General features: G+C 36.8%; 3 protein-coding genes across 4 annotated transcripts; 2 read left to right on the top strand and 1 right to left on the bottom strand.

Moving 5' to 3' along the window:
- LOC111016150 (putative pectate lyase 8) lies at positions 1-4,956 on the top strand. Its single transcript, XM_022291458.2, has 7 exons — positions 1-253; positions 820-873; positions 1,849-1,923; positions 2,671-3,313; positions 3,531-3,634; positions 3,858-3,996; positions 4,175-4,956. Exons 1-7 carry the CDS (start codon positions 153-155, stop codon positions 4,394-4,396), a joined length of 1,338 nt encoding a protein of 445 aa, XP_022147150.2. The 5' UTR covers positions 1-152; the 3' UTR covers positions 4,397-4,956.
- A 1,489-nt stretch (positions 4,957-6,445) lies between these two features.
- LOC111016105 (Inosine triphosphate pyrophosphatase family protein) lies at positions 6,446-11,610 on the bottom strand. Of its 2 annotated transcripts, XM_022291388.2 has the most exons (9): positions 11,349-11,610; positions 11,204-11,268; positions 11,022-11,085; positions 10,926-10,935; positions 10,464-10,495; positions 10,244-10,356; positions 8,455-8,531; positions 8,248-8,364; positions 6,446-6,620 (listed from the first exon to the last, which is right to left on the bottom strand). In XM_022291388.2, exons 1-8 carry the CDS (start codon positions 11,485-11,487, stop codon positions 8,250-8,252), a joined length of 615 nt encoding a protein of 204 aa, XP_022147080.1. In that variant the 5' UTR covers positions 11,488-11,610; the 3' UTR covers positions 6,446-6,620; positions 8,248-8,249. The 2 variants fall into 2 exon arrangements, with proteins under 2 accessions (XP_022147080.1, XP_022147079.1); XM_022291387.2 differs by lacking the exon at positions 6,446-6,620 and having other exon boundaries at positions 7,865-8,364; positions 11,349-11,608.
- Positions 11,611-13,234: 1,624 nt separating this feature from the next.
- Positions 13,235-14,848, top strand: LOC111015993 (glycine-rich protein). The gene is made up of 2 exons (XM_022291214.2): positions 13,235-13,572; positions 14,192-14,848. The coding sequence occupies exons 1-2, from the start codon at positions 13,361-13,363 to the stop codon at positions 14,637-14,639; spliced, it is 660 nt and encodes a 219-aa protein (XP_022146906.1). The 5' UTR covers positions 13,235-13,360; the 3' UTR covers positions 14,640-14,848.
- Positions 14,849-16,579: the final 1,731 nt, after the last annotated feature.

Here is a 16,579-nt window from a genome sequence, read left to right as displayed (position 1 = left end):
TTTCGTTGGAAGCTTACTCTGACTCCATTACTGCCTTCTTCTTCTTCTTCTTCTTCTTCTTCTTCTCCTTTTTCTTCGTCTTCTTCGCTCCCATTTCTGAAAATTTGTGTCTGCATTTGGACGCAAACGGAATTGGAGAGGAAGGAGTAGCAATGGCGGCGTCTGGAAAATGGATTCGATTGGTTCTTCTCGTGGTGTTCATGTTGTTCGTCGGGACAATTGCCAGAGTTCCCAAAGAAATTTCTCAAACTCAGTATGAATCTCTCTCTCTTTGTCGCTCTAGAAATTGTTCGGTTTTTAATTTGTTATCTTATCTTTGTCCTCCGCCGGTGATTTCCCCTCCTTCTCTGTTATTTGCTCTGTATCCGGGGGATCCCGATGAGTTTTCGTTTGTTCTTCCTGATTCGGTGTGGATTTAAGCTACATTATGTGATTAGACGCTCGTTTTTTGAACAATTTTAGAGTCCTCTTGTTTGTAATGTTGAATGTTCTTCTAATCGAATCCTCCTGGGATCTAATTTATTGTTCATCGCCATTTAATGCCGTATTGTCCAGAGTTTTAATTAATTCTCTCTTTCCGCTTCTCATTTACGACTCCTGTCCTTTGAGCCGCGGAATTTCTGTTTCCTTCGAGGAAATGGCTCTCGTTCTTTGAACCTGAATTTTGATTGTTACTGTCTTGTACATTCCGACCTACCAAACATTTCAGTACAGAGAGAATGCGAGGAAGATGGACGGAGATCAGTTGAATAACCTCTTGTCTTCCTTCAAACTTTAATTCCTCCTTTTCTTAACTTGTGGTTTCAATAAATTTTGCAGGAATGGGGCAACTGAGATGTTGCAGAGCTCGAGCAACTCATCAATGGCAGTGAGGTGAATACCTTTTTTCTTTATAATATAATGAATAAACTCAGTTGAAAGAATAAATGCGGCAGATTCAGTACCTAACCAAAACCTTCCGACGTAATTACGTACCCTCCCACCTCCCTCTATTCTTAACTGATCTCAGCCGTCTGTTTTCAGGCCTTCGTTCTTTATTTATTTACAATATTGGGCTTTTATCTCGTACTATTTTCCCCCAACTCTTGTGTCAATCTCGATCGTTTAGATCTAGATCCCTGGATCTGAACCGTTTATTTCGTTACCCGTTATTTCTTTGGATTCCTCCCCTGCAGTAACAAATTTGGGCGTCCTCCCATATTTGCAACTCTTCCCTTTTATATTAAAAATAAATAAATAAATAAAAAGAAAACTTTTCCAGCAGTTCTCCTTTGCTCGCTCTATACCATATTCTGTCTTAGAAAAGGCCATTTTAACGGTTTTTCCAACCATGGCCTTTCGTGGGGTGGCTGCTCTAATAAACGTTTCATGTATATTTAAATTTTATATGCGTCTGCTAATTGTTGATATAAATATAGTTTTAAAGTTTTATTTAATACAGAATTATTATTATTGGAAGAGATGGCCACAATATGACTATTTTACACCGTTGGATTTATGAGAGAGGAACTATAAAATTTTACTACAATATGACAGCCTAAATCAATAATTTTTTCAAATAGTTTCTCCGGCGTTGAACAGTGTAGGTAATAAAAAAGAGTAAAAGAAAAACGCGTTAGCCCACCCTCTCTTTTGCACTCGCTTTGTGCATCTGCCACGTTTTACTTTATGATTTGCTGGCTACTGGAGTTTCCCAAATTGCATGTGCTGCTGTCTTGGTCACAAATGCATTATTGTCCCTGCCAAGAATCGATATCGTGCCTATCAACTGTCGGTTCTAAATTTTACCATTTCATTTTTTTCTTTTGGGGGTCTTATTTTTTATTGGATCTGTGATGGTAATTTCAGGTTGGACGAGGTTGAGGCTCTCGATAACAAGCATGCCGTGGACAACCCAGAAGAGATCGCTGCTATGGTTGACATGTGGGTCCTCTTTTCATCATCATATAGATAATAAAAATGTGAAATAATACCATGTAAAGTCTGAATTTGAATAATCTTTAGGGAAAATCTCTGACTGCAGATTATGCTCAACGGCCTCGATCAATTTTTCAAGGAAAATTAAGTAAAACTGTCCTTCTGACCAAATTTTTGCAAACCCACCTTAAAAAATTGGTAGCTTTTCTGTCGTCGGCAGATTTTCTATAATTGAATCTTGATTCTAGAGTTGGAATCACCCAATTTTATCCGTCTCTCTTTAACGACTCCTTAGATTTGCAGCAACTAGGCGTCCGTCGACAGCTTTGTCTATTTTACTTTGTTTTTACCATTTGATCTTATTTCGGAACAGGACACTTCATAGGATCTTGTTATCCAGTCCTTGTGGGTCTGTAAAATGAGGAAAATTAAATTTAGCCTATTTGGATGAGTTTATTGCAAGTCGCAACTGCCATTAACGTGGCCCATCAGGCGACAAGGACCCGAGATAAAAGGCCACCAAACTTTCACCCATCAAACTGAAGAGTCTTCCACAAATTGACAAATGGAATTGCTTTTTTCCTATGGTTCCCATCATTTCCCCTCTTGTTTGGTTTTTGTTTTAGTTATATAAGAAATCACCGACGCTGCAACCAAGATTTTCTGCTGTTATTTCTGTCTATAGTTGTTTAATTCTGTAAAAGTTTTATAAAGTGGAAGGTTAACACAGTTAAACAATATATACTTGAACAGGAGTATCCGCAATGCCACTGCTAGGAGGGAGCTCGGTTTCTTCTCATGTGGAACTGGCAATCCCATTGATGACTGCTGGCGTTGCGACCCCAATTGGCAACAGAACCGCAAACGTCTGGCAGATTGTGGCATTGGCTTCGGCCGGAATGCCATCGGTGGTCGGGACGGCCGATTCTACGTCGTCACTGATTCCGGCGACGACAACCCGGTCAACCCAATGCCCGGCACCTTGCGCCATGCGGTCATCCAGGATGAACCTCTCTGGATTGTGTTCAAAAGGGACATGGTGATACAGCTGAAACAGGAGCTGATCATGAATAGTTTCAAGACAATTGATGCCCGTGGGGCCAATGTTCACATTGCCAATGGCGCTTGCATAACAATCCAGTTTGTGACCAATGTCATTGTTCATGGTCTGAACATCCATGACTGCAAGCCCACTGGAAACGCCATGGTAAGAAGCTCGCCCAATCATGTTGGGTGGAGAACAATGGCTGATGGGGATGCCATTTCCATTTTTGGGTCGAGTCATATTTGGATCGATCACAATTCACTTTCTAACTGTGCTGATGGACTCGTTGATGCTGTGATGGGATCCACTGCAATTACCATCACCAGCAATTACTTCACCCACCACAATGAGGTATATCTTCACTCCATTCCTCTACTCAAGTTCGTAGTTTTACCATTCTCAGAGGAGAAATTATTGGGGGGTGTTACGAAACAACCTTTACCGAATGGTTATTAAGAAGTGTATAGGTTCTTAATTTGCATCTAACGATTATTAGAGGGTAGTTACATTTTGACCGTCACATTCAATAAGTTTTCTTTCCAAAGACATAACGTTATTTAATAAACAGGTAATGTTATTGGGGCACAGTGACTCTTATGTAAGAGACAAACAAATGCAAGTGACCATTGCTTACAATCACTTTGGAGAAGGCCTCATCCAAAGAATGCCAAGGTACAATTTACTATTATTGATTATTATTTGTCGTTTATTCATTTAAAGTATCATAGTTTCCTGAAACGTGATGAGAGAAACAAGACAACGGACAGATATTGGGTTAACACACTCTAGCCTGCTAAACGACAATGTTTGGCTATTTAGAAGCAAGAGAACAATAAGAACAACTGAACCCCGTTTCCAATCTTACAAAATAGAATCAATTTCATCAATTATTCAGGTGCAGACACGGATACTTCCATGTGGTGAACAATGATTATACCCATTGGGAGATGTATGCCATCGGTGGAAGTGCAAACCCAACCATCAACAGCCAGGGTAACAGATATGCTGCCCCAACCAATCCTTTTGCAAAAGAGGTACTAAATTCCGTTAAGATTAGCTTAGACTTTTAAGTTGGATGGTAGTGTAATGTTATTTCTTCCTCAATTAATATCGATAGCTACTCGCTGAATATTGCGTTAATTTACAAGTTCATAAACAAAAGTCGAGAATCTTAGGCTCAGCTTTTCTCTTCTTTTTTTACTTCTTGTGCAGGTGACCAAGAGGGTTGAGACAGCTGAAACTGAGTGGAAAAGCTGGAATTGGAGATCAGAAGGAGACCTATTGTTGAATGGTGCGTTCTTCACTCCATCTGGTGCAGGGGCCTCAGCAAGCTACGCCAGAGCCTCAAGCTTGGGAGCTAAATCCTCATCCATGGTTGCTTCCATAACATCCAGCGCCGGAGCGCTTTCCTGCCGCCGCGGCCATCCCTGCTAGCGCTCCGGCCGCCGGTCACAGAACCTCCCTCTATTATTTTCCTGTGAATTTTTCAAATATTTACTTACAATAGCCTTACCCCAATATCCATATTCTATCAATTGATATCTCCTTCCAATCCTCTCTGTCTCTGCCACATCTGAAAACTAAGTGTACATTTTCTGTCGTCTCATCACAGAGACGTTTCCCATTGAACTCATCCCAGTTTCAGTTTGCTGTTTGTTGAGACTCTGAAATCAATGGCTCAACCTCGGCCTGCTTCATCTTTAAAAAAGCCACAATTGCCATTCAACAAGCAGGTGCGGAAGCGTTGTTCTTGTTCTTTTTATTACCTTCTCAGTTTCCTCCCACTTTTCTTCTTCTTCCTTCAACTATCATTGGTACTCTTTTATGTGTATTGTTCTGTCTTCTGGTTCTTGTTGGAGTGTTTTTGTTCTTTCTTTTTTTTTCACCCATTTTACACTTTTGTTCTGTCTAGTGATACAAGCTATAGTATGTTTGTCAAACATTGAATTATTGAAGCAAAAGTTTGCTCAAGATTATAGCAAATATTGTTGATATGCCCTTGTCCATCTTTCACCTACTTCTTCTCTTTTTTAATTATTCTTGGTTGAGAAGTGATGTGGTATAAATTCATTTGGTTGAGTTTTAAATACTCATGTATTTCCTTTTCACAAAAATCATAAATATAAAGAATTATGGATAGACAGATTAAATATGTTAGGCCCCATTTTGTGGCAATTTTGTTTTTAACTTTCTATCCATACATATAAAAATCAACCTTTTATTCTACTTTTTAAAATGATTTTGCAATCTTAACTAAATATCTACCACAAAAGAACTATGGGGAGAATAAAATTGTTTACAAGAAACCTACTTTTAACAAACAAAAGAATCTTCAAAAAGCTACTAAAGCTTTTATACAACAATATGTGCAAATTCTTACTCTCACACGCTCTGTAATTTGATAAGATTTGTGTCGAGATTTCAAATTCACAAATGAAAAAGAAGAGATTAAAGGGGAAAAGGAATTTATGAAGTAAAGTGATTAGAAGTAAATTATATTTTCTAAAACAAAAGGGACCAAGCCAATTAAATTGTGGAGAGTTCACTTTTTAGCAGTAAAAGGCAGGGCTTTTAAAACTTTTTGGTTGTGATTAATGGAGTTAGATTCTCAATAAGATTATGTTGTTTTGTTATTGCAATCACTTTCAATTAGGAGTGTGGCAGTTGATAATTCTTGCATGTGCCAACCCACATGCTACCAAGTCATCATCATTGCCCTTTTCCCTCTCCCTTTATGGCCTTCCCCTCCAAATAAAGCTTGGGATTTTGATACCCTTTTCAATTTTAAAGTGGTGGGAAAAATAACAGTTTGATTCCCACAAAGACAAAGACATGACCAGCTGTGAATTTGGATCAAAATTTCACTTGGGGTTTCATCCTTTCAAATAAATTTTTAGAGAATTTATACATTGGGTCAGTGAAGATTTGAACCTCCAACTTTTTGATCGAAAATATATACTTTTCCCAGTTGAACCATACTTAGATTAACATGTCGGGTTAATATTTAGTAGGAAGAACTTTAGACCTTCAATAAATTTGATTGTGAATCAATATAAGCACAAAGTTAAAAGGCATAGTAGTTATTGAAGGTACCTTTATGATAAACAAATGATGTTTGAACATTGAGATTTTTTTTTGGTCATGGTTCATTTTTCTCTACTACAAGGAAACTAAAATGATTTTGTTGGAGTGGTCAAATTAGAAGTCAAAGTCAACACCAAATAAATAAGCTATGCAAGGAAGAGTTCATGGTATAAAATTAACTCCATGCCCTTTGTTATAGGGCATCAAACATTTGACCATTTTTGGAGGATGATGAATTCTAATAAGAATAATCATTTTCATTACATTTAAAAAGCTTTGATTTTTCATTGACATATACCAAGATGGTTGACATGATCACAATCATCAATTTTCAACATTATAAGGGATATGAATGGTAATAAATAATATTTTATCCATTCAATAAATGAGTACAAAACATAACGAAAAGGACTATTTTATTTTTTAATCATGTCATCTAGAAAATATAAATCTACTTATCATTTTCAATTGTTACATAATTACTTACTTCTTAATTTTACCCACGAACAACATCAATTTACATTTTCACTCACATACTTACCTTCCTCTTTTCCACTATATCTTGTTCAAATACCTGGTAAATATTAAAAAAAAAAAAAGAATAAATGCTATAACAAAAAAAATGAAAATGCGGTTCATTCAAGAATGTCAGCAATTTAATAACCAATTCTTTGATGAGAATCCAATTCGTCTTAAACGAAGAGGATGAAGCAAATGTTTTTAGGAAGTATTGCAAAGTGATATTATTCATTCCAAGAACTAAATTCAGTTGATGACTATTCTACCAATAAAGGAAGACATGTACACATTGGTAGGCTTATGCCCCACTTTACAACTGATAAGTGTGTTGAAAGAACACCATAGAATCAAACAAAGCAACCTTCCACCACCTTATACTCTGGTGCCTCGCCCTCGCCCCCACCACATGGTTTCCCGCTTCTTTATTGGGTTAAAATACTATTTTGGTCTCGATATTTTTAGTTTTGATTTATTTTAGTTTCTGTGCTTTCGAAATATTCATTTTGATCTCTATACTTTCAACATTAATTCATTTTAGTCCTTATACTTTCAAAATATTCATTTTGTTCCCTGTACTTTTAAAAATGATTATTTTAGTTCCTATTTTCAAAATTTTATACAAATTCTACACATAACGGAACTCATATTTAATATAAACTCATGGTTACGTTTCAATTAATAAATTAAGTGTAATGTTCGTGTTATTATTGTGATAGAAAAAATGAGATTAAAAATAAAATTAATGGGCCAAAGTGGTCACTTATAAAAAAATATAGGGACCAAGACGAACATTGGATCAAAATGAACATTTTAAAAGTATAGGGACCAAAATGAAACAAAGCTAAAGTATAGGAACTAAAACAGTATTTTAAAATTTTTATTTTTCAACCCAGGTAGAAATTCAAGTGTTTATACTTATGTTTCTATGCTCTTTGATTCATAGCATAGAAACCAAATTGAAATTAGACCTAAATAAGACTTTATTAAGATACACATGACAACTTTGAATAACTAAGACCTGTCAAAAATTGACATGAGAACACAAGACAACATAATAATAATACAACTATTTTTTTCACTTGGATAATTGGGGGGAAATTGATTCTAATGACAATTATGTCCTAGTCTTAACAGAAGGCATCAGGCAAATGGGGCCTCTCCAAATGAACAGATCAAGAAAGGATATCATAAGAACAGTGGAGAGTATTGATTTCCAGCGTTGGATGATGGAAAAACCAATGTGGAAGCATGTGGGTTGGGCCCAAAAGTTTTTCCCAAATGGATATGTACAAGGAGACAGAAGTAGAAGGATGAATTTTCACTTAGTTACAAATGCAAACTCCTCAGACATGCACTTTAAAGATGCTGAGTTGTTCTTCTCCCAATTCATTGCATTGAAAGCAATATACTCCATAACAATTATTGTTGTATTTCCTATTTCCTTCTTATCCATCTTCTAATCTAATCTTTCATTTCATGCATAAAGAACTGTAATTTATCACATATGACAAGGTGTGGTTTCTGAGTTTAAATTTTAGAAGAGCATTAAACCCAAAAACCCCACCATGGCAATATATCTTAAACTCCCAGAGACCAGTGTAGAAAACTCTAGATATCATTATCAGCACTTGCTGCAAAAGGCTTGTAAATAGTCTGTAATGGCAGGACAAGATAGAGACAACCTTTATTCTTGGCTCTGGTAGGTGTAATGAGCTTCAGCAAAGTGAGATTTCACCAGAGCAAGGGCTCGGTATCGATGAGATATCTTGTTCTTTTCTTCCTTGGGCATTTCAGCATACCTGAGAAAACAAATAACAATCATAAAAATTTATAACTTTTATGAATTAGTAGTAGTATGATTCTACAATGAGAGAAAAGAACAAGCTTACGTTTGATTGCAGCCATCCGGTTGAAAAATTGGATCCCAACCAAAATTATTAGGGCCCCTCGGAAGAACAATTTTTCCCTAATGTAACAAATCATGAGGACAAATTTTCAGTGCAACACAGAAGGAATCCAGAGAGCTCCTTTTCATACAGTATAATTTTGAGACGACAACAAAATTTTCTGAGATCAATAATGTGTAACAAACTAGACAAACATGTACAAGGAAAGAAATTGAAAAAGAAATAGCATTACCGTCCAAGCACTGATAATCCAGTACCCGTGATTATCTGTACCTTCCTGTGTTAGACAAAGGTATTCTGACTTGTTTATCACTGATTAGACAAAAAATTATGGGGTGCTCAACTGTTGATCATCATCAATAGAACTTTTGACTGGGAATCCACCCTTGGGATGGTCTTTGACACCGCTAACGTGACAGAATTTAAAGTGATTTCAATGTTTTTTTATGTTGCACTCAAACATCAAAATATTTCCTTCACAAGCCGCTCCGACAGTCGTTAACTTAAAGCAATCATACTGCAGGTTGCCTTAAGGCCAAATGACCAATAATCTTCGTCACTATACACAATCAACTTCAATTCTCTCTTGACCAAACTAATACCCAGCCACAAAGTAAAATGCACTATCTCATAATAGTTTCAAGTTTTCCAAGTGGGGAATGAACTCTCAACTTATATTTAACCAAAATAATAGCCTTGCCGACAGAAGTTCTGATATTTTAATTTCTCTGCCTCCTTCCTATGGGGACAAAAAAAAATAAAAATAAAGAATCATATTCCTCTTGCCATTTGCATTAACGGTTGTCTTCAGAAGGTTTTTTCTCTAGGAATTACCTCCAACAGTGAGAAACTAAGAGATCTTCTACAACTAACTTGAGCTTCAGTGAGGCCTATTGACTCATCTTGAGGAATGAGGATCCAACACTTATTCCCTTTCTGAGGTTCTCGTTTTGGCTATCCATATAATAAAACATCCATAAATTCAACCTCTTTTACCTCTTGCCACAACCTATTTAAATAACAACATATTAACAACATATTAACAACATATTAACAACAGAAAGGAGGATGTGTGGTAGGATTACTATTAGCATAAATGCTAGCAGTATTAATAGCATATTAACAACATATCAGTCATTGCTTGAGGAGTTTGTTAGATAAGTTTATCAGTGGAGTGGTTATACAAAAAGTCGATTAGATCTAAAGTAACTCACAAAACTACTCCCCAGAATCATTAAACTCGCTCAGCCGATAACTGGAGTTTAATAATCTACCATTAAGTGAGTGGGCAACCCTGTTCCTAAGGTTGACCCAATTGTATTTCAATGTTTTAGAGAAATATCAACCAGAAAAGGACATGGATGTCACGTTTTATGAACCAATAAAAGTGCCTCATGATCCTAGCAACAGAATCAATAAGTACATCTCCTAAGAACATCAAGCAATGTTTAACGCTCTTGCACCAACTTTTTTTTTATTAGTACTAAACTCTGGCTATTAGTTCTCACAAACTCTCAGTTTAAAAAATTAAATGAACTGTAAGTAATACTCAACACAAGAAACAAAAAACTATTACTATTTAACAGATGCACATTTGAAGTGCATATAAATTATGAAAAAAAAATAATGAAGCTGATAAATGTCGCGTCAAAGATTAAATTTAGAATAAAAATAACCAGACTTTAAATAAAGTTAGTTTGGATTGAGATAATTAAATAAAATTGCTGATTGGAGGAAACATTGCTGGGTAGTTAACTATACAATTCCGTACCGGAGTCTTTCCCAAAAATGTGATGGGTTCAGCTTCAGGCCCAAGAGAAAATGAAAAGATGCATAGAGCATATGCTGACTTGTCCTCATATGCCATCAACAAATTGTTCAGACCTAAAAAATGAGGAATATAAGCATTATGTCACAATGACTAGCATACTTCACTAACACTAAATGAATAGTGAAAGAAAATGATATAAAGGCTAGTATATGAGTACAACCTTCATGGCCAATCTTCTCCAAAAACCACTTGCTGCAAAATTAAAGACACCAGATGATTAAAAACGTAAAATATGCATCTTGGATAGATCTCGATGAATTTTGTTTAAAGTTTGGAGGTGGGCAAAAAGAAGTATAGCTAAATTTGAATAAATGCAAAACAGAGTATTGAGTAGTTAGGGGATCGATCAATTCAACTCAAGGTCCGGCGCTAATAGAAGTAACGGACTCTCCTAGTAGCGAAGGAAAAGGGCAGGGCTTAAGTTCTACTTCTCCTTCAAAGATGTGCCATCCCTGGACAGAGAAAGACCCCTTTCTCCCACAAGATGGATCCTTCAATTGAATTCTTCTATAACTTTATTAAACATGTATCTCAATGATATCTCATAGCTATGGTTCAATAGAAATGCAAATAATAGACAAAACTTCACCTCAGCAGGGGGATTGAAAATGTAGCAACTTACATGTATGGCCCTGAAACAGTGACAAATAACCATGTCAATGATCGACGTAAACACTCTTGGGGAGGGGGATTAGAGAAGATAGAAAACATTGAATACCTGGAAGACCTTTCAGAGCATTGAAGCAGAGGCACGTATCTTCCACCAAAACAGGCCCATTAACCTTCCAATTACCAAAACCGGCACCTCCAAATCAGTCAAAGAAAATAAACTATCTCTAATCTATTGATTCATCTGAAGTGATTCTTAATCGAATAACAAAAATATAGAAGAAAGTGCACCTGGATAGCAGCCAGCCGAGCCTTCTCCTTCGATATATCTTCTGGTTCGCCTTGCAACTCCGGCACTGTTCGTGGCAATCCATCAACCATAATCGAATATACAAAAGAACAAAAAATTAGGATTAAGTGAGAGTGAGAGAATTACAGTCAAGCTTGAGAGACCGGAAAGGAACGGAGCTGCCCAAGATTGCTCGAACTTCCTCGAGCTTCTTGGCGTTGCCGGTCACAAATGTCACCGGCCGGGGTAGCACCGATCCAATTCTTGAAGCAGCAACTGTTGCCATTTTCTCGATCACACGATTGGGTCGAGCTCCGAATACAATTTATTCAGTCTCGGCTAAACTCTCAAGGCGCCAATTCTTAAACCCTAATTTGAGATGAGTTTTTTTTTTTTTTTTCTCCCTTCCTTTTCCTTCCACGTATAGGTTTTTTTTAACGGTTTGAGCGGTTACGCCCGTTTTTTTCTTTTTTTAAAAAGTTGCCTTTGCATCTCTATTTAATAGATTAATAACTTTATACGATAAGTTTCTCAACGTACACACTCTTGGGAAGTTTCTTGATAGATTAAATAACAATTTCTCAAAAATAAATAAATAAATAACAACATTTTCTTTTCTCAGATTGGATAGGGAGGTTTGAAGTCAATTATCTAGAAAAAATAGTAGAGATCAATTATCTAATTATGTTCATGTCAAAATCACTCTCAAACACATCTTTTATTACATATTGATTTTGGTGGTAATTATTTATTTTTATTGAGTCTAATTCTCATCTAAATTTGTTTTTAATTCACCAAATTTATGTTATGTAGACTTATCATAAACTACATTTATCATCCACGTAAAATAATGGTATATTTAAAGTTAAATATATATATATATTTAATTATATTAAAATGTATGAGACAAAAAAGAAACATAAAAACTAAAGATGAATACATACAAACTTAAAAGATGTTAATAGCCCAAACAAAGTTGAATATTAAAGGTTAAATTATAAATTTGATCCTAGAAAAGCAGGGTATTCTTCTCTGAAAGGCTTTAATAAGATCTCCAAATTTAATGTCCAATAAAGAAAAATATTTGACCCCTCACCAATAAAAACTAATATTGTCTTTGTCACCATTAAATGTTTGACAATCGAGAGATACATACAAAAATATAGTTTTTTTTAATAATACGTTGTCAATTTTTTAATGGTGGTGATGAATGATGATAATATTCGGTCTTCACCGATAAGGATGTTCATTTTGCCTCTGTGCCCCGTCCCCTAGGGGACTTGCCTAAATGGGGTTGGGGTTGGGATGGGGAAAAAAATTTCCCCACCACCTATATATGGAAAGGGGGCGTCGTTCCTGTCACCCGCCTTGCGTCATTTTTTTTAATATATACACACTTTAAAATAATTACATTATTTTTTAGGTATACATGTATTACAAGATATTATTCTCTGTCCATCCACTTAATATATATATATTTGAGATAATTAGACCTTAGAAATTAAGCAATTAAGTAAAAATTTCAAAAACAAGAAAAGATATCGTGAAAATTCTCCGTGGGATAAACCCAATCTCCACCGCCCCACCCATGAACCTTTTGAGTACTCTAATATGATACGTTTAAAACTTGTTAGCTACTTATCCTTGAACAATTTAGTAAGAGATACCTACTTAAATGATTAAACAGCACATTTGAAAGTAATTTAAAAAAAAATTAAAACCCAACCCATGAAATTTAAAAGCTGAGATTTATAAATAATAATATAAAAGAATATTAAACTGACGTGGGATCCGCACCCGATTGTGAACCGACCCTGTGGGTATAGATCGGGTAACCCGAGAAGAAGGCATTGGCTGTGGATGCGGCGAATTCCGGGCATGCAAAGGAAAGGAATCGATATGCCAATTCTCCAGTGAGTGGAGGCTCCATAAATTTTCTCTTCTTTTGATTCCAACTAACCCTCTGAATCGTCAGACCAGAAAATTGAAGAAATTTGCGTTTCCCAGACGACGATGATCGCGCAGTCCTGTGCCCTAAATTCAATTCAATTCAATTCAATTACACCTTCAACTGTAATTCCCAGGGCCTCCCTCCCTATATATAATCCCCCTCCCCCGCTCCATGCAACACACATCTCAGAGAGAAATAATAGCAATTGATGGAGATGTTCAAGCTGTGTGTAATGCTCCTGTTGGCAGCCGTTGCGGCGGTGGCCACGGCGGCTCGCCAGGTTCCCGGTGGTGGCCAGATGGAGCTCGTCGATGCCGTTGAAGTGAAGGCGGCGGAGTTACCGGCGGATATTGGGGATGCTGTTCGTGACCAGAAGAATTTTCTCTACGGCGGAGTTGGCGGCTTCGCTGGCATGGGCGGGTACTCTTAAATCTTTAATTAACTAAACTAACTATCATTAAATCTAAAATTAATTTTTGGGTTACGAGTTTTTAAGATTAAGAAAATGAAGCCTATAAACGCGTTTCAATCTTTTGTTATCTAATTTTTGTTTATTATTTCAAAATTTAAGTTAAATTTTAAATACTAAAAACGTGTAATTTTTTAAACTTAGTTAAATTTAACAGTAAATTTAATATAAAAATACTTAACTTAGAATTTATCCTTCTCGTACAGGCAAGAGAGAAATGTAGAAACGGAAAATTCTTTTAATGATTATTATTAAAGTAATGGTACTCGAATATAAGAGGCATACTTCTGAATAGGTAGAAGGTTGAATGTTTTACCCACGTACAAAATAACAAACATTAGGTTTTTTAGATTTTTCAGTGATTCATTTAATGATAAACCACTACCTACACGGTTTAAATAGTGGAAGATCTAATATTTAACTGTCACCTAGAGATGATGGGTGGTGAGGTGTAAAATACTAAATATTTTCCAATTTAGTATTTCATTTGTATTTTAATAGCTGATTAGTGGAGTGATTGGTAAAATACTAAATATTTTTCAATTTAATATTTTATTTGTATTTTAATAGGTACGCGGGAATGGGCGTAATGCCGGGGCTTGGTGGTGGTGTCGGGATCGGAAAATTTGGCGGAATTGGTGGTGCCGCTGGGTTCGGAAAATTTGGCGGAATTGGCTTGGGTGGCCCCGGCGGAGGAGCTGGTCTTCCCGGTGGCGGTGGCCTCGGCGGCATAGGTGGCGGAGGAGCTGCTCCTCCTGCTGGAGGAGTTGGCGGCGGAATAGGCGGTCTAGCTGGGCACGGGCTTGGCGGACTAGCTGGGCACGGGCTAGGCGGACTAGCCGGGCATGGGCTTGGTGGAGCTGGTGGAATAGGCGGCCTGGCTGGGCACGGGCTCGGCGGCCTACCTGGGCACGGGATTGGCGATGCTGGTGGTATTGGAGGCAACAGTCCTCCCGGTGGTGTTGGCGGTGGATACGGCGGAGTTGGCGGCGGTCCGGGTGGCGTTGTTCCCCCATAAGTCGTAAAATTGTGTTGCTATATTTCCATGATCAGTGTTTTGTGATAAAATATTAGTGCCGTGTGATTGGGTGTTGTATTGTAGCTGTAGTGATTCGATGGCTGTGTTTTATTTTTGTAGTGATTCGGTGGTGGCTTTGTGTTCAAACTTATGCATGCATGCACATGCACGTACTATTTCTCAGTCTTCAATCAAATAACTATTCGTCATCTATTATTCCAGAAAATGTCTATGTGAACATATATATAGTTTTAACCACTTAATAATATAAACTTATTAATTAGTTGTATGTATTATTATCTTTTTATACAACAAAAAAAAAGTTATTTTCAATAAAATGTGGGGAAATTTCAAATATATATACTTTTTTAAGTTTGAGAGTTTAATTTTTACCGTTGAAAATTTAGAGCTTGTAGTTTTTTGGTATTTTACAATTGAAAATTTACCCTAGCAGTAATAACAACTATCATAAGGTGATTTGTGCAATTTATACATGTTTTATAGATTAACTGGAATTTATAGTTAAAAAAATAATAATAATAATAAACGGAATTTTTTTTACTAGTAAAAGATGGAATAGTTTGACGAGAGGTGAGGGTTCAATCAGTGTATTAAATGATGTCGTTTCAAGAAGAAAAAAGGTGTATTAAATGATGATACAGTTAATGTTGATATATATATGAGAGAGTTTTGCATGGCTACCACTTGTAAGAACTAAGACGTGTCCTTCTTCATCAAATTCAGTCAATCAAAACCCTGCATGTCTCCAACGCTGACATTAATCCCTTCCCCAAGAGATGCGAACAAAGAAAAAAAAAAGTCATTTCGTTACAAATAAATTGTTGGAACAAACTGCTGGTTGGATATGAGAGGAAGTTAGAATACGTATTTTAAATTTGTATTTGACAGTTATTAAAAGCATATAAAATTCTAAAACTACCTCTAATAATGGTTATTAGAAAGTATTATTAGGAGCATATGAATGTTGAAATTACATCCAACAAATTATTAGGAGTGAACTATGGGAAAAATAATGCCAAATGTCTTAAAAATTTTATTTTTTAAGTATTGAAATGGAGATTTGAAATCAGGATCGTTTGGTCGTACATTCATACTTTATCTTATTGAACTACGTTTCAGTTGACAAATATATTAGAACTTATATAAGTAAATGTGCTGAAATTTAACACTGCATGCGGGTGGTGGTGTAGTGGGCTGACAGTCAAATGTGATTAGTACTCCCTCCATGATTCGAGCCTTGCTGTAGGCCAAGTTCATATATGAGATTTGTATTTATAACCTCTTTGATAGAGATAAATTATCGTTGAACCTTATGACCGAGCCAAATGGTAGAATAGAATATCCAAGTGAATTCAATTCCACAATTGTGGTGGGCATATTCAATATTTCTTCTTCATTAAACAATCTCAAAGATTGGGAGACGATCGAGCAGGATCAGAGGATGAAAAAGGCAGTGCATGGGAAGGGATTTGCGTGTTGTTTCCGATGGGCAAAAGGCCGCCACGTCGGCAGCCTAATTAAAACACGTCCAAAGCCTCCATGGCGAGCTGCGGCCTCAACAAATGCCACACGCCAAAAAAATAAAGCCTCCAAATTGGCAAATTCTCTCTATAAAATAATGAAATCTCCATTTCAAAACAATCAAACGCATTATTATCCCCATGGCTCGACCGGAGCATTTTGTCTGCTTCTGTCTCTTGATCTTGATAAGCACCGGTACCAGCCTCGGCCTGCAGCAGCCCAAAGCCGGCGGCGGCGGATCCGTAACTATTAATGGAGGAGGAGGAGGCGGCGGCGGCGGGGGAGGGAGTGGAAGTGGGTCGAGCAGTGGTACGGGTTCGGGTTCTGGGTCGGGATCTGGATCGGGTAGTGGTGGTGGGTGGGGTCCCAGCGGACGCGGAGGATGAAGTATGAACGAC

Source organism: Momordica charantia, assembly GCF_013281855.1.
Source record: "Momordica charantia cultivar OHB3-1 chromosome 5 unlocalized genomic scaffold, Mcharantia_2.0 BLBB01000005.1, whole genome shotgun sequence".
NCBI lineage: Eukaryota > Viridiplantae > Streptophyta > Magnoliopsida > Cucurbitales > Cucurbitaceae > Momordica > Momordica charantia.
This window is presented reverse-complemented; position numbering and strand designations above follow the sequence as displayed.